Below are 25,529 nucleotides of genomic sequence, written 5' to 3' on the forward strand. Positions count from 1 at the left end.
AATATGTCAGCTGCTTATGTTCAAAGATCAGAAGCAAGAGAAACCATGGAATATGGCGATCCAGAACCTAGTCATTTACCATCATTAAATGCGTTACGTGTCATGAAATACAAAGAAAATAAAAAAAATCATTTAAACGAAGACCCAATATTAGCCATATTGTTAATGAAAGGCATGTCTCCTTATAATAATATTATTCGAGATATTGGCTATGATAGATTTTTCGTACATTATTGGGCTGCTCAAGAAGTTAACTCATACAGAAATTACTGTAAAAATAACAAAATACCAACAATCAGTATTGATGCAACGGGAGGTATAGTTAAAAGCATTAATTTAATGTCTGGTCGACAAACAGGTCATTTATTTCTATACCAAATTGCTGTCATGGATTATAATAAAAAATCTCAGTTTGCAGTAGCACACATGGTTTCTGAACGTCATGATAATAATAGTATTTCGCATTGGCTTACTGAATGGGTAAGAAGTGGATTAACTACTCCGAAAGTTGTTGTTTTGGATCAATCATTAGCTTTGATGATAGCAGCAGTAAGAACATTCACTCAATATTCTAGTCTTGGTAAATATATTAACGTGTGCTCATCTCTGATATTGAATGAACCTGGAACTGAGGTACCATTATGTATGGTTAGAAATGATTTTAACCATATTATGCACTTAATAAGTACTTGGCCTGAAATTAAATCAAGTACTTTTAGAGTAAAAAATTTTTATTTAAGATCTATTGGTTTGATAATTGTAAGTACTAACTTTATTGATGTCAAACACTTATTAAAAATGATCTTTACCGTTGCGCTACATGAAACTGAAGGAAATAATATTAATAGTCAGCATACACAATGTGAAATCGCAAAAATTTATTTGAAACATCGAATTGCAACCCATACAGATTATTATGACCAGACAATTACAGACATTGACAACATGAAGGACAATACAAATTTACAAGAAGAGCCTGTTACAATTAATGATATTGATAATACTATTTTCAATGAAATTAACTGCATTTATGACCTCTGTATTGAAAGTTCAAATGATGAATCTAACAAAACAGGAGATCGTGATAACATACAGTTTTCTCCAAAAATCGCAAAACGCTTATTAGATTTTTGTAAGTTGATACCATGTTGGTCAGCTTTGATGGTTCCAATTTTCAAGTATGGACATTTTACGGAATCAAGTTGTACGTCGGAAAGTTTGTTTAAAGATTTAAAAACTGTTATATTTAAACACAAGGCATTACCACTTAGAATTGACGAATTCTTAAAAATACACATAAATTGTACACTTGGCTCAATGAATATGTTAGCAGATACTACTAAATATGACAAACAAACAACAATACAGAAAGAGGAATCAAGTGATGAAGAAACAAACAGTATCAAGAGATCGTCAATAATTAAAATTTCTAATGACACAAACGAATATCAGCCAATATTTGAATTTGAAGTTCAAAATGAAGCCTTTAATAAAGAAGCAATATTATCAAACTATTCACCGACAGAAAAAAAAAACTTAATAGACAAATCGTATGATGATCCTACCGCACTCGAGAATTGGAAAGGATTGGGGTATCAAGTAGGTAAGAAAAAAAGAAAAGGGACTTACCTAGACAAGGATCCTACTATATTATGCTATAACGACACCAGCCGTACTAAATGTAAAGTAATTGGGCTACTGAAAAATGGAAGTATTTCAGATCTAAAAAGTATTAAAGTTGATGACAAATTATATTGCGTAACAAATACTTGCGCATTTGATAGCATAGTCCAAATATTGTTTAGCTCATATGTTGATAGTGACGTATATGCTGAATGGCTTAATACCAATAGTTCAGATATACTTTTTAAATTGGTTATTAATGCAATTAGAGATGGCATAACTTCACAAACATATAAAAAACGAGCATATATTTTAAAGCCTATTATTTCAGAATATAAACAACTCAATAAAACACCAGATGGCTTAATTATATTAAATTCTGCATGCACAGCCAATTACATGTTCCAGCAATTATTTGAAAAATATCCATCATATACAGAAGTCAAAGAATGTTCAACTTGTAGTTATTACCAAAAAAAATTGTATATAACCATTACAGCAAATTTGCCGACAGAAAGTATTGATTTTATGCAAGATGTTTTGAAAAGTACATTTGAAGAAAACAGAAAGTGTATTCAGTGTGCTTCTTCTATAAAACCAAAATATACTTCTGGTAGCCATTTGCTTATTGAACCAGTTACTAGTAAAGTTCAATATGGACAAAACAAAACACAATTTGATTTACCGGTTGTTTTAAATGATATTCCTACTAAAATCAGTATGTTTGATAATCAGTTCACTCTTAGAGGTCTTATCAATTTCATACAACCACCTAAATGTATTAGTAAGGATGCAATAGGCCATTACGTATCATATAATTGGAGAGAAACGAACAATAGCTGGGAAAGATGTGATGATCTATTAAATTGTATTCGACATGTAAGACCATCAACTAAAATCAATTGTCAATTTATAATGTACACTTTGTAAAAATAAGCTCCGTTTTATATAATATCTAGTTTATATTCAAAAACTTAATTATTTATAAATAATCTGTTATTCTTTGATTTTGATTCTGATACATGTATATGCGCTCATTAATAATATAACAATGACAAATTATAAATATTAATACATTTTTGTAGGTATACTCTTTATAATATCATATTATTATTTATTAATATTATTATTTTGTGTGTGTTCAATAAACTTTAAATTGTTACGATATCATTAATAATTTGTTTTTTATATAAGTATCAAGTATTATATGTAGTATATTTTATAATACAAATATATTGTTTTTGTCTGATATATTTATGAAAATGATGTACGTAAATACGTTCATGTAATACAATACGCATTGTACTTACATATTGTGTACAATGCGTATTGTTATTATATTATACATAATATTTTTTTGCTTTTTAATAATCTATTTAATTATTTTTTATTACTATAATATAAAAGTTTGTTCTGTTATTTACTTATATAAAGAGGTGTTAGGTTAGCAATGATATTATACACCTAAAATTGGTTTTTCATGTATATATTGTATTGTTTTTGATGGTACTAACTACTAATACACAATAAAATGTATACAAAATATAAGTGTTATATTTATATAATTATTATAATATTTTTTTAAAAATAATATATTATATTTGTATTCAAATTTTCAATGTTTCAGCACACCTATGTTGTAGACTATTTTCTGTTTTAATAAATTGATTTCGTTTATGTTGGTTATGTAATTTTTATAAACTAATATCATACGTTTTTATTTTTAATTGATTTAGGTACTTGATTATATTAAAATAAACACATTCGATACATAATTTTACAACAAAAAGTATAAGAGCATAATATTATGTAAACGTAATATTATTGATATTTAATTTTTTTAATTATCAACGTATTATTTTTGAAGGTAAATAAAAATTTAAGTAAAAAATTCCACCCTATTCTTACCATAAAAAAATATTACAATTTAATTTAATTTTGAAAAATATGCAACACTCGTTACATACCCGAAAAAACTTTTTTAGATAATATTTAAAAATAAAATATATTTTATATACGACTCCACTGTTATTCACACAAATCAGTTACAAAAATTAGTTTAAGAAATATCTTTATTCTTTATATCTATTATTTTGGTTACACGTAATTTCCATTGATGACATCAAAAATAATTTTTTAACGTTCGAAAATCATGGGTTTGGATTTCCAAAATACATACAATGGATTTAAAGTAACACTTTTATAACAATTGCATCGTAAGTATTTTTTTTTATTTACGAAAATCCCGCAAAGTGAATAATATAAAAATAATTTCTAATCCACAAGGGTATGGTTTTTCTGGCAAAATAATGTTTTACAACTATAGAGAGTATAAACCATAAAGGTAAAAATAATTATAGGGACAGTTACCATCAGATATATTTTTTATTACAAAAGGGAGTAGCTGGGAGTACATTTTAGCCCCCCACATTGAAAGTTGAATAACTTTGGAAGGGGTTGAGCACAAACGACGGGATTAAAAGCACAAACGAAGCACAAACGGATGGCAAATTTTGGTTTAAAAATTCCGTGGTGGGGGGCTGAGCATGTCCCCAGCCCCCCCACATTGAAAGTTGAATAACTTTGGAAGGGGTTGAGCACAAACGATGGGATTAAAAGCACAAACCAGCACAAACGAAGCACAAACGGATGGCAAATTTTGGTTTAAAAATTCCGTGGTGGGGGGCTGAGCATGTCCCCAGCCCCCCCACATTGAAAGTTGAATAACTTTGGAAGGGGTTGAGCACAAACGACGGGATTAAAAGCACAAACCAGCACAAACGAAGCACAAACGGATGGCAAATTTTGGTTTAAAAATTCCAAGGTGGGGGGGCTGAGCATGTCCCCAGCCCCCCCACATTGAAAGTTGAATAACTTTGGAAGGGGTTGAGCACAAACGAAGGGATTAAAAGCACAAACCAGCACAAACGAAGCACAAACGAATGGAGTTATTTTTTTTTCGAAATTCCGTGGTGGGGGGGCCAGGGACATGGAGCTATCAAATTCACTCTAAATAATTATTACAGAATCATTTTAAATTGCTTGAATTCGTAAGGTAGAAAATAAGAAAATTTTCGGGTTGGATGGAATTAACTTTGTTAACACAAATGTATTTAGTTACCTACCTATCTATTAAATTAATATTAGGTACACGACGTACAACGATACTATAAAATCGAAACGATCAAAACCATTATTACAATTTGTACACGCCGCCTAATAAATACATACACATATAATTATTATTATTTTATCATCTCGGATCAAATCGTTTGGTCATGGGTAAGCCATAAGAGTTAACTCCGTGCGGTGAACATTGAACAACAGCTGTACCTTTGACGCCACCGCCAGTGGTTCTTAATCTTTTTCGAATGACGGAACACTGAAAATTTTACAAGGTATTCGCGGAACACAGCTATAAAATAAAACAGTAATTATATTAATTTTTTAATATATTAAACAATAAATTTATAGCATAGAATAGTTTGTAAACATGTTAGTAAAATTAAACAACAAAACCTATGATTCTATATGGTAATACGGTTACGCTGGTGACTATAGTTTGTACAATTATTGTTGTATACATATTACACGTCTTATATCGTTATGTCCATGGAACCCTGGTTAAGAACCACTGCTGTACACACACATATTATACCAAAACGCAGATATTTTTCATATTGCAATTTTTATCATTGGAATAAAATATAATAAAGGTAGTGTTATAAATTATTGTTGTACAGTGTCTCATTCCACGAATTTTACCAGATGTTCGGCTTCTTTGTTGTACAATGTTCCACGCACGCATACATAATCGCGCGTACGTACCTATATATATAATTTTTCTAAGACTTTACAAAAACTAACATCTCAAATATTGAAGGACGAACAGTCTAACTTGAAATTAGTGCTTCAAGCTGTGCGTGAACTTAAAATATCACAAACGTAAAATTATTAAATAATTACTGATTTTTGAAAGTATGAATTGTTATTACTATTTAATTATTTTTCAGATACTTTCAATACCTATTTATCTATTCATGGTGATAGTATGTAATATGACAACAAATTAACTAGAATTGATGCTAATCATTGTCGAGATTTATTGCATCAAGCTGATTATTATGTAAAACGAACACACCAGAAGGACATGGAGGAACGTGAAATCCGTCAAAATCATGAAAAAGAACTAGAATTACTCAGTGTCAAACAGGATGAAGTCAAGGCATATGAGTTGCAACATAAAGAAGAACAAAATAGAGAAAAGTTGAAAAACCGTCAAGAATATATTGAGAAAACAAAAAATGCAATTATGATGATGAATACAGTTCGAAACATTCCTAAAATTAAAAATAAAGTTCATGTAAAAAAGGGTTCAGACCACGATGAAAGTTTTCTTCCTGAGCTAGGAAAAAATACATGTCCTAAAAAATCAAAAAAAGGTAATACGTGTAACTAAGTTTTTATCTATCATTTATAAAAGATAATTTATCAACTTTTTAATATTTCCCTTAATGTAGTGGTCATGTTGTAATAGTATAATAAAGAAAAAAATGAATTTAAAATGTAAAAAGGATATTTGTACTTCAACCAGTTCTATTTTTAATAATAATAAACCAGCATCTAAATTAAAAAGTTTGGTAAGTTTTTAATTTAAATATTATCTACACACGTGGGTGGTGGCTTTATATATTATTTATTTTACTCGATTTCACTTTGTGTTCAATCTTTGACAGTGAAAAATTAATCCTTCGACAGACGCTGCACATGTGTTCGGGCTTGTCGCTACAGGGGTGTTGGACTGTATAAGGATTGTGCACATAATATTATGTATCGTAAACGTTGTTATACGTACCTACATATAACCTATTATAAACACAGTATACACTATATTAGGGGTCTCCAAACTACGGCCCTCGAACAAATTTTAACCGGCCAGCGGCTCCCATAGGATAGTAGTTATACGGGGAGATATCTTACATTTAAAAAATAATAATTGTATGTGTTATAATATATGCATAAACTTTTGGCCCGATAAGAGCAATGATATTTTTTGTGACCCTTGAATAAAAAAGTTTGGAGATCATTGCACTACATTACATTGTTCATGCGCGACCCATTATAATACTATAATTATATATAAGTATTCTGCCATATAATAAAGGTAGGCCTTAATATATTATAAACCTCACACAAAACGGAATTCAGAGTACTTATTCAGATCACTCGTACACACGAATAAAATTGATTCTCGAAGAGACTAAAATTATTTTTATTACTTACTACATAGGCGATGTTACTGAATACCTACCTAAATGTTATATTTTCATGTGTGAGACACATCGTGTTATTCCGATTTTTGTATTATCTCCGAGATTATATTATATAATCGAAGTTTCTTGCGATAACATTTCTGGTATAAATTCAGTTCAAAGGTTACTCCAAAATATATATTAACTATTATCTCAGTATATAATATGATACAGATTAAATTATTATATTTCGTTGGTAATTGGTATACAAAAGTATAATGCGTAAGAATAAAATACATCGATTTTAAATAATATATGTTAATATATTATACAGACATCAGTGATACATATTTATTATTTTATTAAACACTTTATAGTTAATGCTTAATAATTTTACAAAATTGAAAATTGTTTGTAATATAATTAATAAACCCTGAAAATATATCGGCTCAAAACAAAAAAAAATAAATAGATACTTCATGATGTGACACTAAGTTAAATAATGCTATGTGTAGTTTATATCATATTATGTGTGTTATGATGTAGTATTAAACCCATCGTATCGACAATGAGCAGACTTTTATTTTTTTAGCTTTCTATATAGCATTATTAAACTTAATAGTAGAGTAGTAGAGTTACTAGTTAGATATTAAGTTTAATAGTTTAACTCATTTAACAAACATTTTTTTTTAAATCAACACATTTTCTGCATAGTTTATTTTAAACGTCTGCGTCACGGTCGCTATAATGATAATTTATTTAAACGGACTAGACTCAATAACAGTTTCACGTCAATATTCGATTACTAGTGAATAATACAGATAGGTAGAAGTAGTAGGTACTACACATGATTTTGATACCTATTTTATAATATATTATCATTTGAGCCCGAATTAGTATGTTTTTGCATATTTTTTTCCTTTTCATTTTTTTATATTTTTGTTAATTAACTTCACAAACCATACTAGGTGAATGAAATTCACTGTTAACTTTTTATTTTGCATATATTATTTGAATATTTAAATGAATGCGCTGTCGCGAAAAAATGTTTGTCGGTAGGTAGGACGTGGAATTAACGGCACAGTTTTAGCTATCTTAATTTAAAATACATATTATAATATAATATAATACGTGATATATTTTATATACATTAAAAATAATTGAGGTAATCCCATCGTATTAAAAGAAATAGTTCATCTGTTTTAACTTGTAATCTAATCGTTATATTATCGTCGTTCTATTATAATTTGCCTCAATAACGTCAGTTTATTGTGAACGATAATTTTCTATATACAAGCATCTATTAACAGATAGATGGCATAGTTTTACCGAAGAAAAATTTGAGTAGGTACCATCTAATAATCTTATTTTTAAAAGTCATATTAATCATGTATTTATTTATACTTGTTCATATATTTTTTTCATACTTAATACAACGTTGAGTTTTCAAATATAAATTTTGTAAATGCATATTTTTTGCATATTTTGATACTTTTCAGTGCATATAAATCCGGGCTCTAAATTTTTTATGAATTCGAAACGTAAACGTATAAACACAATCGAACGGTTAATAATGCGTGATGCGCGGGAAGTAAGCACAGTGAGCGAACATCGCGACCGCGTAGACTCACGTTAGCGTACTTTATTTCGTCGGGGCACAAAAACGTGGGCTGTGTCGCGATAGTCGTCGTGGTTAGATCGGACGTGGAGCGCGGTAAAGACTCGGACGATGCGTTTGCGGAAGAGAACTTTTAGTCGGATGTGGCTCGATCGGGCGCTATGAATAAAGAAGACGGAATAAACGGAAAGTGGCGGGGACAAGGTAATCGGTTAAAATCGATGACGATAATACAAAATGAATACAATAGGTACAATACAGTGCAATTTAAAAATAAAAATTACGAATAAAATAAAAAGATAAAATTCACGATTTATCATTTTGGTAATCTACAGATTTCTATATGGAATAGTTCGTACCTATAGATATCTGTAGATAAACCCTGCCATATCGCCACCAGTGATGCCATCTTGGTTATTTAATGACCAGATCTAGTTTTATTGTACAAGGTAATGTCGGGTAGAACTTTGATCTGGTTATTAGTTTTTTTTCTGGTTATTTTTAGTGATTCATTAGGTCTTTTTTGGTTGATTTTAAATTACCAAATTATATGGATTTTAATTAATTTTTTGGTATTTTTTCAATTTTATTTTTCATATTATCAATTTTTCATCAAGGTGCTTCACAATATTGACGTTAGTTTTTGTATTTTGTTACGGTTATACTGCCTGACGCCTAATCTATTCTGTGTTTCTATCATCGAAACTCATGATTATTGATTACATTAATTACGAAATACGATTTACTCATCAGTTATCAGTACATCACTAATTCACTATTTCACTAATCAGCTAATCAGTAATCACTAATCGTCTAACCACAATGTACTGCATTGTGAGTTGTATACTATTGTCTATTATTCAAGTAAGTACTTAGTTATTACCAAGTCAACTTAAAGAATTAAAAATGTAATGCTTCTATTAATCTTTTAATAACTAGGTTAGGTACCTATAGAGTTACAGTGAACTTTGACCATGGGTAAGCCACAGTATATCCAAAAGTTTCGAATGGAGTGGCTCAAGGATAAAGCATTTGCAGATTGGTTAAAGAAAGTTCCAGAAGACGATTCAAAAGCGTTCTGTAAGTCCTGTTTGTGTTCAATTCGTGCAAGACGTCCTGATCTTGTAACCCATGCTGCGACAAAAAAGCATAAGTCCGCTACAAATGCAATTCAAACCCACGCTAATAGAATAAAGGTTGTAACACCGTGTACTAAAACTGCACAAACTGAAGCTTCACTATCTCTATTCATAAGTGCTCACTGTTCCGTTCTTTCTATTGATCATCTTGGAGAGCTATGTAAAGAAAAATTTCCTGGGTCCAAACAAGCAGAAAACTTATCTCTTCATCGAACAAAATGTACTTCTATAATAAATAATGTATTAAATCCTTTTTTCAAAACTGATTTAAAAGACGATATTGGTAATAATAAGTTTAGTCTATTGCTAGATGAATCAACAGATATTTCTGTAACCAAGTATTTGGGAATTGCCATAATGTATTTCAGTACTCAAAAAAGTACTATTGTAACCACATTTTTCGGATTAGAAAAGTTAGTTGAATGCAATGCTCAAGCTATAGTAGAATCAGTTGAAAAGTCATTAGAAACATATCAAATAGATATAAAAAATTTAATTGGCATAGGTACAGACAATGCCAGTGTTATGGTTGGTATTAATAACGGTGTGCATGCCTTATTAAAAAAATACAATCCAAACTTAATTTTGATTCGATGCGTATGTCACTCAATCCAACTAGCTACATCATTTGCATGCTCACAAACTTTACCAAGGCATCTTGATTTTATGATAAGTGAGACGTATAATTGGTTTTCAAAATCATCTTTACGGCAACAATCATATTTAGACTTATTTAAAACAATGAATGATGGCCATGCACCTCTGAAGATCGTCAGAGCATGTAGTACTCGATGGTTGTCAATTGAATCTGCAGTATCGCGAATAATTGATCAATGGTTAGAACTTAAATTACATTTTCAACTTGCTCGTTCAAATGAAAAATGCTTTACTGCTGAAGTTTTATACGATATGTATTGTAATGAACAGAATTTGGCTTTTTTTCTATTTTTGAGACCTGCTTTAGCTAATGTACAAAGTGTGAATAAATTGTTTGAAAGCAATAACGTCGATCAGACAAAGTTAGCGATTGATTTATCGACATTGGTAGTCTCCTTGGGTAAATTAATCGTATTACCTTCATTTAATTTTGACCCAGTTACAAATGAGAATTTTATTAATCACTTACACCCTAAACCGTTTTTGGGTTATAGTTTTGAAAATAAAGTGACAGAATTAAAAAATAATGGCTCACTTAACGCTAATGGTGAACAAGTATTAAGAGACAGATGTATTAAGTTTACTACTATTTTAATTCAACAACTCCAACAAAGATTACCAGAGAATTTTAAAGTATTTGAAAAAATAAATATCTTATCACCTACTAATGTATTAAAACAAGTGAAAGATACAATTAGCCCATTATGTGAACTTTTAGGATATGAGAGCAAATTGATTGAAAAAATTGATTTTCAGTGGCGTAAAATTAATGTTTTACTGTGGAATGAAACAACCAATGTTGTACAATTTTGGGTTGAAGTCAAGAACTACACAGATGCCTGTGGTGAGAATCCCCTAAAAGAATTGTCTGAACTAGCACTAACGACTTTGTCATTACCTTTTTCAAATGCAGAAGTAGAGAGGGTGTTTAGCCAGATGAACTTAATTAAAAGCAAAACAAGAAATAGAATGGGAACTGAGCTATTAACATCTCTACTACAAATACGATCTGGTCTGAAAAGGCATGGTAAATGTTGCCATAATTTTATATTACCAAATAAAGTTATCAAAAATATTGGAACTAATAATATTTATTCAAAAAAGGAATGTAATTTACCTAATGATATATTAGAAGAGTATGATGATATTCTTTTTAATACCTTATAAAAATGTATATCGTTTTTGTTATTATGTTTTAATCAAGTCTGATAATGTACCTACTTTAATATTGTTAGGTATTATACCAAAGTATTCATTTGTTTTTATATTATGTTTTATCAAGTCTGATAATGTACCTACCTTAATATTGTTTGGTATTATACCAAAGTATTCATTTGTTTTTATTTTATATAATGTATTTTGTTTTGTTTATTAGTACCTACCTAGTCTAAATGATTTCTACATATTAGATACTTATTTTAATTTTTAGATGTACTTAAGGTTTTTTTATCTGAAGACTGATAATAAGTTATATTGGCTTTTTTTTATATTAAGTTGTAATCAAGTCTGATTTAATGTACCTACCTTAATATTGTTATTAATATAGTGAATTGTGATAATCACTTGTACTTATTAGTTACTACGTAGATATTATACCAAAGTATTCATTTGTTTTTATTTTATATAATGTATTTTGTTTTGTTTATTAGTACCTACCTAGTCTAAATGATTTCTACATATTAGGTACTTATTTTAATTTTTAGATGTACTTAAAGGTTTTTTTATCTAATGACTGATAATAAGTTATATTGGTTTTGTTTTATTATATATTTTAATCAAAAGTCTGATTTAATGTATCTAACATAATATTGTCATGTAATAACTGGAATAATATGTTGGGTATTAACTTTTTTTGTATAATATATTGATGATTTATTCACAATAAAAATTTAAAAATATTATAAATATAATATTTTTCTTCATGGAATTATTAATTCATAATTGTTATTTATTTAAATGGTTGTTCTTCTATTATATTAATTATTAATCAGGAAAATGTCTAAATTAAATATTAAATAATTTTATATTTTTATGCAATTTGATGATTTCGGTTTGGTTATTTTTTTTGGTTTAATTTTTTGGTGTCTGGTTATTTTCTGGTTATTCTGTTATCATCATTTGGTTTTATTTAGTGCTACAATTCTGGCAACACTGATCGCCACAACACACACACACACACACACACACACACACACTATATTATACATGTCAAATGTTCATTTTTCCCAATTAAGATTATTGAAATAAACAAAAATAAAATAAAATTTTATTAGTATTACACAGTAATGTTTATAATATAAAATGGTGATATTATTTCACTAGAATTTTTACGTAATAAATTATTAATAATCATGATGTTCCTAAACCGTGCAGACGGGAGTGCAGGATTGAGGATAATATGCGCTGAAGCTGAATTGTTTCGATTAAAAAAGCGTCTAAATAACGTATGGTAAATTATGATATGACTAAATCGTAGATCGATTTGATCGAGACCTAATAAGAACATAATATCGGTACCTTTAAAACCGAACCGGCAGTCTGATTGATATCGCCAAAATACGTTATCGACAAAGCTAATGTTAAATTTAAGTCGCGCGGAAAAAATATCTATTACGTAGTTATAGGTAGAAATATTATAGCTATAAACTTATAACTAGCTGTCTCTATGCGCTTAGTTACTCGTAAAAATTGTTGTACTAGTTAGATTGTTCTGTTTTATTTATTTTTTTCAATTTTATACAATTATTTTAATTATTATAAGTTATATATAAATATAATATTTATAAGTTTCTTTGATAAGATGTTAACATCTGAGATAAATAAAAAATAAATAAAAACAGCGTACCTATCTACTGTTTAGGTATTGGAACACCTTAATCAACATATTTATATTTTCTAACTAAACAAACCTAACATAACGGGGCCGCCCGTTTTCTTATCATTTTTTGCTTTTTTTTCAGATTTTTTCACGTAATTCTTGATTTGATTATTAAAAGTTAAAGCTATTGCCAATTACTTTCTCTTATACGATATATACACATGTCTAAGATTTTTTCCAACAACACTGTTATGATTATTGTATAAAATTAAAAATATATACATATACAATATACATTATACATATAAAGTGTTCGCAGTACTACAGCGCGTTAAGGGAGTACCTACCTATATTTAGTATAACTTTGAACATTTTTTCTGACGTTATAATATATTTGACTACCTAGCTGACCCGACACGGCGTTGCCCGTGTGTTACTTTCTTTTTTTGCATTTTCGTATACCGTGTGAGTTTTTAATTTAATCGTATTGATAGTGTTAATATTGTTACAGCAACTATTTATAAACAAAAATTCCATCGTAAATTTTAGCTGTCCCACCCGGCGTTGCCCGCGCAAAAGTCACCTCAGGTGAAAACCGAGATTTTTTTTATATTATATTAATAATAATAATAGCTGACCCGGCAGACTTCGTATTGCTTACTTCATGTTTAGCACTTCGTTGCCCGTTAAAAATGCCAATTCCTTATGACTCAGACTTTGTTCAATACGTTATTTAATATTCGATGGATGATGTTCTAGATTTATCTTAAGTTTTCTGTTGCCCGGAATAAAAATTCTGATTCGCAGCAGTATATTATCAGGTAGGCAATCTACCTGCGGTAGATCGCGGACCTAGTGGTATTTGTACGTAAGTGTATGATTTAACTCTAATAAGGTATCAAAGTTATATTAAGTTTGACATAATACGGTAGATTAATATAATCAATTAATACATAATCCTAACCTTAGGTTTTAACCATATTAATTAGTTTTTATTAATTTGTAAGAATTTAAACAATTTTAGATAAGAATTAAAAATAACCGTACATAAACTACTGGGGTGCGCATATGAAGACGCATTAATAATTAATATTCGAAAATAATAAGTAAAACACCTTGTCCTCGTGTATGCGTAAATGCGTAGAGTATTTTACGACTTCATGTTATCATGTTTTTATACATAATAATTAGCTGTAATAATAAAGTGATAAATGTGTTAACACATAAATCAAGTTGTTATAGCAACCATTAATAAACAAAAATTAAAAACAAAATTTCCATCGTAAATCTCAAAATCCCCGTTTTAGCAACCCTTTAAAATGCGAATTTTGAAAAATCCTTTCTTAGTGCGCCTATACGTTGCTTAAGGAACCTCTGTACAAAATTTGAAGTCCCTATACCCAGCGGTTTGGTCTGGGCGTTGATGAGTGAATCGGGGCGGTCTCCTATATGTATATAGATGAATTACAGTTTAAATTTATTAAAAGTACTTTCTCGTCGCTTTTTATTGTAAGTATATTGAATAGATATATAATTTCAAATATGCACTACATTGACCGTGCTCTATCGCAGTACGCGTTTAGTTGCATATAAATTGATTTTCAGCGGTGATAGCTACTTAAAATTATCGTCATCTACAGTGCGCGAAAACAACGTTTTTCTACTATTAATTACGGTATAAACCTGTGTAGGTATATCTTTTTTTCTTTAAGCATACGTAGTTTTTTTGTACTAAAATAGTACTATGACTTATGAACGTGTTGCAGATCTTAGTATAGTGGTGATGTCTGCTTCGAAGCACATTATTCATTTATCAATTTAATTTAATTTGTAACACTTTACCAGAGTTTGAAGTAAATAAACATTTTATTTTATATAAATAAGAATTTGTTAATTTTTGTTATTAAATGTGTAAAACTTTGTTGATCAAAGTTGAACACATCACTACACTTTTTTAAAAACGTGAAATATTGTCCGGAGTTAACTACCAAAATAATAACATCTTGAACTTTATATAAAAGCTCTATTATGACAATTATAATTTTTAGGAACTTTTCATCATCTTTTTACAATTTTACATGTATTGGTTGTATTGGAGATTTCTTACAGAATTTTAGATTCAAAATTTTCAGAAATATTAAAAATATTGAGAAATTATTGAATATTGGGAATTTGATTGAGATTTTATTGAAAAATTTAAAAAGTTGAGTTGTCTCATTGAAATATCACGAGAGCTAGTTAAAGAATAAACGTAAACAACATTAAATTTACCGATAAATTTCATTTATCTAAGGGTACACAACTTAATAAAATTTATAAACTTAGTAAAGTAATGAAAAAAAATTACTAAACAATGATCAACTATTATTTTTTAAGAAAGTTTCAATTAATAACAGAATTGGAGCTAACATTCTATAGAGTTTTGCTACATCATTTAGAAAACAATAGAAGTATTATTTTAAAAACAGAATTATAAATATGTAGGAAACATTAGAAATCGTACAAAATATACTACTTTTACCGTAATATTGTTACGAAAAATTAACCAACTTGCACCGAAACTGAACTATAACTAGTAAAAACTAACAAATATTTTACCAGAATTTCAGTATATAAACACGAATCAATGGGAAAATGTTGTGCAGTTTCTATAAAACAAATGCAAAAATAGGTATAAATAAAAATTGTACAATAATTTTAAACCTAAATTGGGAGTGAGAGATTTAACATTGAGAGTACAAAAATTTGATAAAAACGATAGTTATCAGTTCATAAAAAAAATGTTAATAAAATTGAAAAATGTTCATGATACGGCACATCCTTTAGATCAGCGTTTCTTAAACTATGTTCCACGAAACCTTGGGGTCTCTCGAAGATCACTCCAGGGTTCCACGAAACTTAGCACTTTTTTAAAAATTTTTTAGATAATCACTTTTTAAAACTAACTAAAAATTAGTAGCGGCTAACGAGGAAAAAATGTTTTACCTATTAACGCTTTTGAAATAAAATTGGGGTTCTAATTATTAAACTGTAATAATTATGTAATTAGAGCCAAAAAGGTAGCAGAGAAATAGGTACTTGGCCATTTCTGAGACTGCTCTATCTACTGCTGCAGCTTTAGCTAATTTTTTAATCAGCTGAACTATAATGAATCTTTTTTCAGGTTATACAAATCAAAAAATTCAAACTGAAATTACTGAAAAAATTAATGTTAAAAGGGAATTTGATAATTTAGATGAAATAGGTAAATATGAATATTAGCATTCTAAAAAAAGTGAAAGAACTATCACTTGATCAGCTGAACTCTAATCAAACTTTTTTCCAGGTTTTATATTTCAAAATAATTAAACTGACATGGCTGATAAAATTAATGTTAAAAATGAATTAAATAAAATAGTGAACTATCAAAATTAGTATTATGAAAATTGTGAAAGAACTATCAGTTAATCAGTATAACTCGAATGAAAATTTTTTTTTAGTTGTATATTTCAAAAAAATCAATCTGAAATGGCTGAAAAAAATAATGTTAAAAATGAATAAGATAAAATAGGTAAGATTTAACATGTATATTGTTTATAAACATTATGCTTATAATTAAACTTAATATTTATAGATGGCTCCATATATTTAAAAATACTATGGTGATTCCAACGACGATGGTGGTGCAAACAGTGTCGTGGTAGTGATGGCGGTGGTGGCCGTGACGGCGGTGGTAGTGGTGATGGTGGCGATGGTGTCCGTGACGGACGTGGCGGCGGTGCCAAAAAGAAAAATAGAAATAGTAAGTATTTTTATAATAAATATCTACATTATTTTGTTACTTAGTTAAAATATTGACGAAGAAAAATAAATTACATAAAAAAAAATTCTCGAGTGAAAGGGCCAATTAAAAAACCAACCAAAATGGTATCATGAATATGTTTTGATTTCAAATTTTTTGTTTTTCCAGAGTGCCACATGTATCAAAAAAGGAGCTATACTGTTGTGTCAGAAGCTGCGGCCAAAGCTGCAGCAAAAAACAATCAACGGGCCAAAAAGGTAGCAGAGAAATACTCAGCTATTGCTGAGGCTGCTCTATCTACCGCTGCAGCTTTGGCCAATATTATTTAATCAGCTGAACTATAATGACTTTTTTCATGTTATACAAATCAAAAAATTCGAACTGAATTATTGAAAAAACTAATGTTAAAAAGGAATTTGAGAATATAAATGACATCGATGATGAAATAGGTAAATATGAATATTAACATTCTTAAAAAAGCGATAGAACTATCATTTAATCAGCTGAACTCTAATGAAACTTTTTTCCAGGTGTAATATTTCAAAAAAATCAATCTGAAATGGCTGAAAAAAATAATGTTAAAAATGAATAAGATAAAATAGGTAAGATTTAACATGTATATTGTTTATAAACATTATGCTTATAATTTAACTTAATATTTATAGATGGCTCCATATATTTAAAAATACTATGGTGATTCCAACGACGATGGTGGTGCAAACAGGGTCGTGGTAGTGATGGCGGTGGTGGCCGTGACGGCGGTGGTAGTGGTGATGGTGGCGATGGTGTCCGTGACGGACGTGGCGGCGGTGCCAAAAAGAAAAATAGAAATAGTAAGTATTTTTATAATAAATATCTACATTATTTTGTTACTTAGTTAAAATATTGACGAAGAAAAATAAATTACATAAAAAAAAATTCTCGAGTGAAAGGGCCAATTAAAAAACCAACCAAAATGGTATCATGGATATGTTTTGATTTCAAATTTTTTGTTTTTCCAGAGTGCCATATGTATCAAAAAAGGAGCTATACTGTTGTGTCAGAAGCTGCGGCCAAAGCTGCAGCAAAAAACAATCAACGGGCCAAAAAGGTAGCAGAGAAATACTCAGCTATTGCTGAGGCTGCTCTATCTACCGCTGCAGCTTTGGCCAATATTATTTAATCAGCTGAACTATAATGACTTTTTTCATGTTATACAAATCAAAAAATTCGAACTGAAATTATTGAAAAAACTAATGTTAAAAAGGAATTTGAGAATATAAATGACATCGATGATGAAATAGGTAAATATGAATATTAACATTCTTAAAAAAGCGATAGAACTATCATTTAATCAGCTGAACTCTAATCAAACTTTTTCCAGGTGTAATATTTCAAAAAAATCAATCTGAAATGGCTGAAAAAAATAATGTTAAAAATGAATAAGATAAAATAGGTAAGATTTAACATGTATATTGATTATAAACATTATGCCTATAATTAAGCTTAATATTTTTAAATAGCTTAAATTAACCTAACTGTTAAACAGAAAATTAAAAGAATCAGTGATTTATTATTATTCCATAGGAAACTTAATAACAGATAACAAAAATGCATTTTTAACTTTAATATTCCTGTTCATTCATTGATAATTATTACTTATATTATTATAGTGACCTGTTTTTTATTCTTTATTATTTAATTTAAAAATTATTTTCTTTTCAGATTTCCTTTGATCTGCATACAGAACCCTTCAACACTCTTCGAAAGCTTTAAATACTCTAAATACGCTAAAAAATTTCAAATTCAAAACGAAAAGCTACAAAAAAAAAAACAATCAAATCATGTTATGAATGCCATCAAAAATAAGTATAAAGTCTCTCTTTAATATAAGATAAAATATCAATAAATTAAATATACCTTAATAACATTGAAGAAATTATAAATTCAATATCTTCCATTGACCTCTTTAACACGTGAGCTTCAGTTGGATCTTTCTAATCAGAAATAGTTTCTAATGCTGAAACAACAAATGAGAATAGTTCTAAAAAATCATTTACTTAAACAAAGCGTTTAATCCAACGAGTGACACAAAGTCATTTAAGTTGTTTTATGCTAGGTTCATTGTCAGAATTTTCAATGACATGTAAAAGAACAGAATTTCTTTCGAAAGTGCTTAAAAATACGTTTGCTTTTTAATTGATCCTAAACAATTTCGGATAGGTTATATTCCACTTGCAGTCGAAACTGCCAAATGCAATGAATGTGCAGCACAATACGTATACAAAGCTTTGGGATATTTAGATTGTAAAAGAGTTTAGGGGTTAAGAATTTTAAATTAGTCAGTCATATTGCTGGCTCCATCGAAGCCCTGACCACATAAATAATTACAATTTAGATCACAATTATTTAAGCCTAAAAAACCTAATACACATAAGGCGTCGCTGATAGAAAAAAATAAAAATTAATAATACAAATATCAAAAATATTTCTGATTGCAACATTTCGGAATTTGAACTATTTTGGAGTCTGGGTATTAAAAAATTTCGAACTTGTTGTTCTAGTTCGATTCGCTTTGGTTTTTTAAAAACTTGGTTTGACTTTCAAATACAAACCGAACGCTTAAAGTTTGGTTTTTGTACGAACTACCTACTAGTGTGCTATCTTATATTAAATCGTAGTCTTAACTAAACAAATTCAACATTGAAAAATTGTTAGATAGGTAACTTCAAAATAATTTGAAATTTTTTATTTTTTTGACCAATTTTATAGAACCTCAATTTAACAAATATCGTGATAATGTATCTTTAATATTTTTTATGGTTATCTATAGGTACCTAATAAAAACTTATGAGGAACCTTGAAAATAATTTTTTTTTAAAGTTTTTGACCCTGAAAAATTCCATATTTATAAAAATAAAAAACTAAAAGAAATAAAAATGTCAAATGTCTGTAAGTTAACTCTAAAAGAGATAAAATATTTGTAAATCATACCATAAGGTTTATACATAAGAACTTTTTAATATAGTTTTAAAAACATTATTTTAAGATGATTTAAGTGATTTAACATAATTGTTGTACATATAAATATTGAACTTATACGCTAGGTTTTGATGTTGGAAAACGGAAATACTTAATTTATTCGTTTAATATTTTAACATTTCAATGCATTTGAAAATGTTTTTCCATTGATTACAGCTTCTTCTATTATTTTATCTAATAATTATTTTATTACTGTATTATTTTGATTAAAAAGTTATACATGCAATCAATATATTATATAGTAGATATATTAAATAATTAATATTCTAGATTAAAAGGTACCATTTCCTTATCAATAGCATTGAATTAATATTTTTTTTATACTATAACTCATTATCTTTTTGTTGGGAGTTAATTATTTTATTCCATAAGTAGTAAGTAGGTACTCAATGATTTAAATAACTTAACTTGATGGAGATTTAAAACTAACTAAACCTTCAGTTGAATTCAGGTCGGCATCCGTTTATAACCTCAATATTTCCTCAATAACGAAACGGGGTTTGGCGGTACCAGGGTCCTATTCCACCAACACACTTTGCAACTTTTCACTTTTCACTTTTCACTTTTCATTTGTTTTTTTGCTCCACAAAAAATCGAAAATGAAAAATGCAAAGTGAAAAGTGAGGATTGAAAAGTTTACCACTTTTCGTTATGTTTTCTATGTTTTCATTCCACCATTATATTTTTTGATGAAAAGCTTTTCGACTTTTCATTAAATATTGATAAAAAATGCAAACAGAAATTTTACTCTACAATAATTTTCAGTGATTTTTTTTAACAAAACAATTTAGTTGAAACAGTTATAATAAAGTACATCTGTGCATATTATATAAATTCCGTTATTAAAGTTTAGGATTATAATTATTATGTTGAGATTAGAGTGGCTCTTAAATGATGATGGCTATGATGACGAACGACCTCTACGAGTATATAGAGACCGAGTATACTTTGACTTATGTGACCGTCAGTACCGTCAATGTTTTCGACTCAACAAAAATCAAGTAGCGTTTATTCTAAGTAAGATTGAACATATCCTAACTCATACGAGTATTCGAAATAAGGCAATCACAGCAGAACATCAGCTATTGACTACATTGAACTGGCTCGGCAATGGTGCACAACAACATGGTATTGGAGCTACTCATGGAATATCAACTTCATCTGTCAGTAGGTGTATTCAGAGGGTCGTTAATGCGGTTGTTACTCATATGTTCCAAAATATTGTCAAGTGGCCCAACAACACCGTTAAAATACCAACGACGTTCCTTGAAAAAGGTGGGTTCCTAGTGTAGCTGGCTGCATTGATGGTACATTGATCAATATTGATGCGCCAAATTTAAATGAAGAACAATATATCGATAGACATGGCAACCATTCAATCAATGTGACAATGGTTTGTGGTCCAAACCATGAATTTTATGCAGTAGACGCTAACTGGCCAGGAAGTGTACACGATGCCAGAGTATTAAGAAATACTAATGTATTTGCTGCATTTGAGAGTGGGTGGAGACCATTTCCCGGAGCAGTGCTTTTAGGAGATAGCGCATATCCATTAAAAGAGTGGCTTATTCCACCCCGTCATCAAAACCCTAATGATGAAACTGAACAACGGTTCAATCGCAAACATAAATCTACACGACGATTAATAGAATGTAGCTATGGAATACTCAAAGAAAGATTCCCATGTTTGAACCATCTTCGAACACAACCATACAAAAGTGGTATGATTGTGATGACTTGTGCCGTGTTTCATAATATTGCATGTTTAATTGACCATGAACCAACTGAGGAGTATGTATATAATGAAGAAGACAACTTCCAAAACATAGACGAAGAGTATCAAGAAGAGGCCCCAAATGTTGGTGGCATGAATAGGGTTAACTCATTATTAGATTATTTTAGGCGTAGGGTATAATTCAAGTTATATTTGTAAAAAATATAACTATTAACTAAGAATCTTTGTAAATATAAAAATTTCATAGGTGAATTAACATATTAAAGCATTTAACTTTTAATCATAAATAATAATATTTAAATCTAATATAATACAATAATAAGATAATAAATTATAGTAGAAATAAGGTATTGTTAAATAAAATACACAATTTTCAAAATAAAATTTTCTTTATTAAAATATAAATGTATATATAATATATTTTAAGTTTTAATCTGCAACAGTCTTCTGATGTAAATACTAAAGAAGCGAAATGTAGATAATAAGTATTAATATCAATCTTCATATCATATTAATTATAATTTATAAAGGATATTTCATATTTTTATTTCAGAAGTGTACCTAATATTTGTACTTTAAATAATAAAAATATATTAAAACATACATGCAATCCATAATATAAAAACAAAGGTCCAATTTTAATGCTGTAAAAATAAGAACATAGAGAACCGTCAGAGCACTTTTTCAATGTTTGACTTTTAAAAATGTTATATTAATATTACACAAATTTCAGTTTTAACAACATTTTTGTTTAATTATATCTATTGAAGAAATTCATACTTTGAAAAAAATCTTTGACCATTTCCTAGAGATGTTCAGATATATTAAGATTTTTACAGAACAAATATAGCACCACCCTAAGTATCATTATTAAAATTATTTCCACAATAAATTGTTATATAAGCATGCATTTATAAGAAAAAAACTGCCCACAAATGCTCTAAAATATACACAAACCAATTATTTTATGAATTATCCAAAATTTACATGCAATCACATTTAATTTATTAAATAAAAATATGATTATATCTAATTATCATTAATCTGTTAGATAATTAGTATAACTATTGTACTTATTACTTATTAATTATTATCATCTATATTTTATCGATTATGACCAATATGGTAAAATTGTCAAAATTATCACAGTATAAAACAATACAACCTAGAAAGTTAAAAAAAAAATTATTTTAAAATTCTAAATACTTACCACCGAGATATTGACTGGTTCACAATAAAAAAATCGCCCTCCATACAAATTAGTGATTTTGAATTTGATACAAAACAGTTTACCAACCACCCAGTATGTTTCAAAAAAAAGATTATTTTATAACTATAAGAACCGTACATTTACACCTGTTATCTACTTCAAGCAATCATTTACAATGCGATACCTACACTGTAGTATGACTTGACATACAACAGAGTTCACCCATAGTATGATACACATACAGCATAAGCATTATTAAAAGCACAAGCAAAAACACTAAAATAAAATTCACCAAACAGATCTATTGAAGTATTTGAAGCATCTAAATCTAAAACAGGCACATTTACCAATTCAACCTCTTGAATCAAACTTTCTTTAACTAAATCTTTAGTAAATATAGATGGCTGTAATCCTAACTCCCTTTCTAATTTCAAAGCTTGCAATTTTCTTATATATATTTCAATTTTAATGAGTTCAGCTCGGTCATTTTCATTGTCAGCCTTTGTTTTTTTATTCGAAAAATCCAATAACGCTGAAAACAAAGGAATAACATAAAACAATTTATTTTGTTTGAACACTGTAATAATTACTTCTACTATTTAATTGGTAATTATATAAAACAAGATAACAAAAAATAAATTTTGAATATATGTGTAATAATAATAAAATAATATAAGTGTATATTATATTATTTATCTAGTCGAGAAGCCTTTTAAATGTAATTTTTTGACAGTAATTTGCATAATATTATATGAATGTATGACTCTAATATGTAGCAAACAACAAATATATATTTATATTTATATTTCAACTACCATATTATATGTTATCAAGAATTGATTTTACAGTAAATACTAGCTTAGCCAAAGTAAAAACATTTTTATTATGTTTGTGAATACCTTTTTTCCTTTTCATATTTTTTTGACAGTCTAGTGGGTTACTGCTGGAAGTTTCAGACGTTGTAATGGTGGACTTATCTAATGAAAAAAATATTATGCTAATACAATGGTACAAATAGGAATATATATCAGGGGAGTGAATTAGCATTTGGTGCCCCCATGGTTTATATTTGTAAATTAATCAATAACATAATTTCATAAAATAATGTGTCAACAAAAAATAATTTTTTTTTAAATAGTGACATTGTATAGGTATTACCAATAGTTGAGTCAGAAGTTGAAGGTATCATATTTGTGTCCAGTAAGAGACTGTTATCTTTAACAATAGAAGTATTATCTAAATAGTTAAAAATGATTGACATTAGATTGATGCTAAGTTACTACTTGATAAAATACTATTAATGCTTTTTGCTATTTGTAAGTATATAGGTCATAATACAAAGTTAACTAAGTACCTAGTATTAATTAATTAATTAATTAATATTACCTACTTATTATTTTTCAAAGGAAATAATTTTGCAGTTCTATAATTAATAGACCATAATTAACTAGACAACATCAACATTTCACTATTTATCATATAAACAACAAGCATAAATATAACTACTTAAACTATAAAACCAATACAAAATTACTTTCAGCAAATGTTGATGATCCAGGCAATCCTAAACCTTGCACTATTGCCGAATCTTCATCTAAAATATCTAGTATGGCTAGATCAACATCATCATACTGGCATTTTTTTCCTCCCGCCTTGCCAGTGAACTTACCTTTCTTATTATCCCTCTTTTCCTACAGAATAAAGTGAATATACCATTAACTTATATCTAATCAAGGGCAATTAAAGATTATTAACTTTACTAATCCTAATAAATATATAATTACAAGCTATAGGTAGGTACTTACTAAAGTGCGACATTTCCATAGTCCATACAACTTGTCCCTAGTGAACTGCCAAGAACGATCAGAAGTTGCAAGTTGTAATGATTGGGCTATGTTATGGACACTTTTCCAAGATTCCACCTTTTCATCATTTGATGTAGATTTAAAATTGCCAAACAATACACTTTTTCTTTCCCGTATAGCATTCAAGAGAATAAGTTTATTTTGTGTTTTAATTTTCATCATGTTATCAAATATATATTATTCACAGACAATACTTACTTCAATTAATTTAAACGTAATAAATATTAGAAACTTAAAAACACAGACAACAGACTAACAATTAAGTTTTTGGTTTTAACTTTTAAGCCGAATAAAAAATGATAAGTAATAACAGCTGTTTAACAATATGATAACAATATGATAACAAAATGAAAAGTGGTAACACAATTTTCATAATGTTACCATCGTTTGCAAAGTCTATTTAAGTTTTATTTGGAATGAAAAGACTTCGCACTTTGCAAATTTTGAAAAGTGAAAAGTGAAAAGTGAAAAGTTGCAAAGTGTGTTGGTGGAATAGGACCCAGGATCGCATGAGCTTGCCGCTATTTGTTCTACTGTTTTTACACAGCCAGCGCGCGGCGCCGGTGCAAACGGCGGTGACGGCGAGCGGCAGCAGTTCCTCGTTCGATCAGCATTATCATGATCACCTCATACATTCCTGTTACATATAATTATTAATATTATTTAATACATTTCATTAATATTTCAGAACCCTTCTGTTCATAAAAAAATAATTCTGAGTTCTGAGTATTGTTAATATAATTAATATTTTACGCACAAGTATGAAACAAACTACTTAAGCTAGCAATTTCCCAGGGAATTTGAAACGGG

At 28.6% G+C, this 25,529-nt stretch overlaps 3 protein-coding genes and 2 long non-coding RNA genes across 7 annotated transcripts; 4 read left to right on the forward strand and 1 right to left on the reverse strand.

Annotated features, from left to right (window-relative positions):
* The first annotated feature begins 9,467 nt into the window (after positions 1-9,467).
* LOC126552316 (uncharacterized) lies at positions 9,468-12,444 on the forward strand. Its single transcript, XM_050207006.1, has 4 exons — positions 9,468-9,852; positions 9,943-10,922; positions 11,046-11,316; positions 12,422-12,444. Exons 1-4 carry the CDS (start codon positions 9,468-9,470, stop codon positions 12,442-12,444), a joined length of 1,659 nt encoding a protein of 552 aa, XP_050062963.1.
* Positions 12,445-16,491: 4,047 nt separating this feature from the next.
* Positions 16,492-17,250, forward strand: LOC126552934 (uncharacterized). Its single transcript, XR_007606402.1, has 3 exons — positions 16,492-16,657; positions 16,721-16,888; positions 17,057-17,250. It is a non-coding gene; the product is annotated as an uncharacterized LOC126552934 (long non-coding RNA).
* Positions 17,251-17,941: 691 nt separating this feature from the next.
* Positions 17,942-18,744, forward strand: LOC126552909 (uncharacterized). The gene is made up of 3 exons (XR_007606378.1): positions 17,942-18,171; positions 18,252-18,323; positions 18,593-18,744. It is a non-coding gene; the product is annotated as an uncharacterized LOC126552909 (long non-coding RNA).
* Positions 18,745-21,299: 2,555 nt separating this feature from the next.
* On the forward strand, positions 21,300-21,824 carry LOC126552317 (putative nuclease HARBI1). The gene has a single exon (XM_050207007.1). The coding sequence runs from the start codon at positions 21,300-21,302 to the stop codon at positions 21,822-21,824; it is 525 nt and encodes a 174-aa protein (XP_050062964.1).
* Positions 21,825-22,389: 565 nt separating this feature from the next.
* LOC126551836 (uncharacterized) lies at positions 22,390-24,907 on the reverse strand. Of its 3 annotated transcripts, XM_050206128.1 has the most exons (5): positions 24,660-24,907; positions 24,389-24,545; positions 24,013-24,090; positions 23,754-23,831; positions 22,390-23,386 (listed from the first exon to the last, which is right to left on the reverse strand). In XM_050206128.1, exons 1-5 carry the CDS (start codon positions 24,879-24,881, stop codon positions 23,073-23,075), a joined length of 849 nt encoding a protein of 282 aa, XP_050062085.1. In that variant the 5' UTR covers positions 24,882-24,907; the 3' UTR covers positions 22,390-23,072. The 3 variants fall into 3 exon arrangements, with proteins under 3 accessions (XP_050062085.1, XP_050062086.1, XP_050062087.1); XM_050206129.1 differs by lacking the exon at positions 24,013-24,090 and having other exon boundaries at positions 22,391-23,386; XM_050206130.1 differs by lacking the exons at positions 23,754-23,831; positions 24,013-24,090 and having other exon boundaries at positions 22,391-23,386.
* Positions 24,908-25,529: the final 622 nt, after the last annotated feature.

This window comes from Aphis gossypii, chromosome X (genome assembly GCF_020184175.1).
Source record: "Aphis gossypii isolate Hap1 chromosome X, ASM2018417v2, whole genome shotgun sequence".
Lineage (NCBI taxonomy): Eukaryota > Metazoa > Arthropoda > Insecta > Hemiptera > Aphididae > Aphis > Aphis gossypii.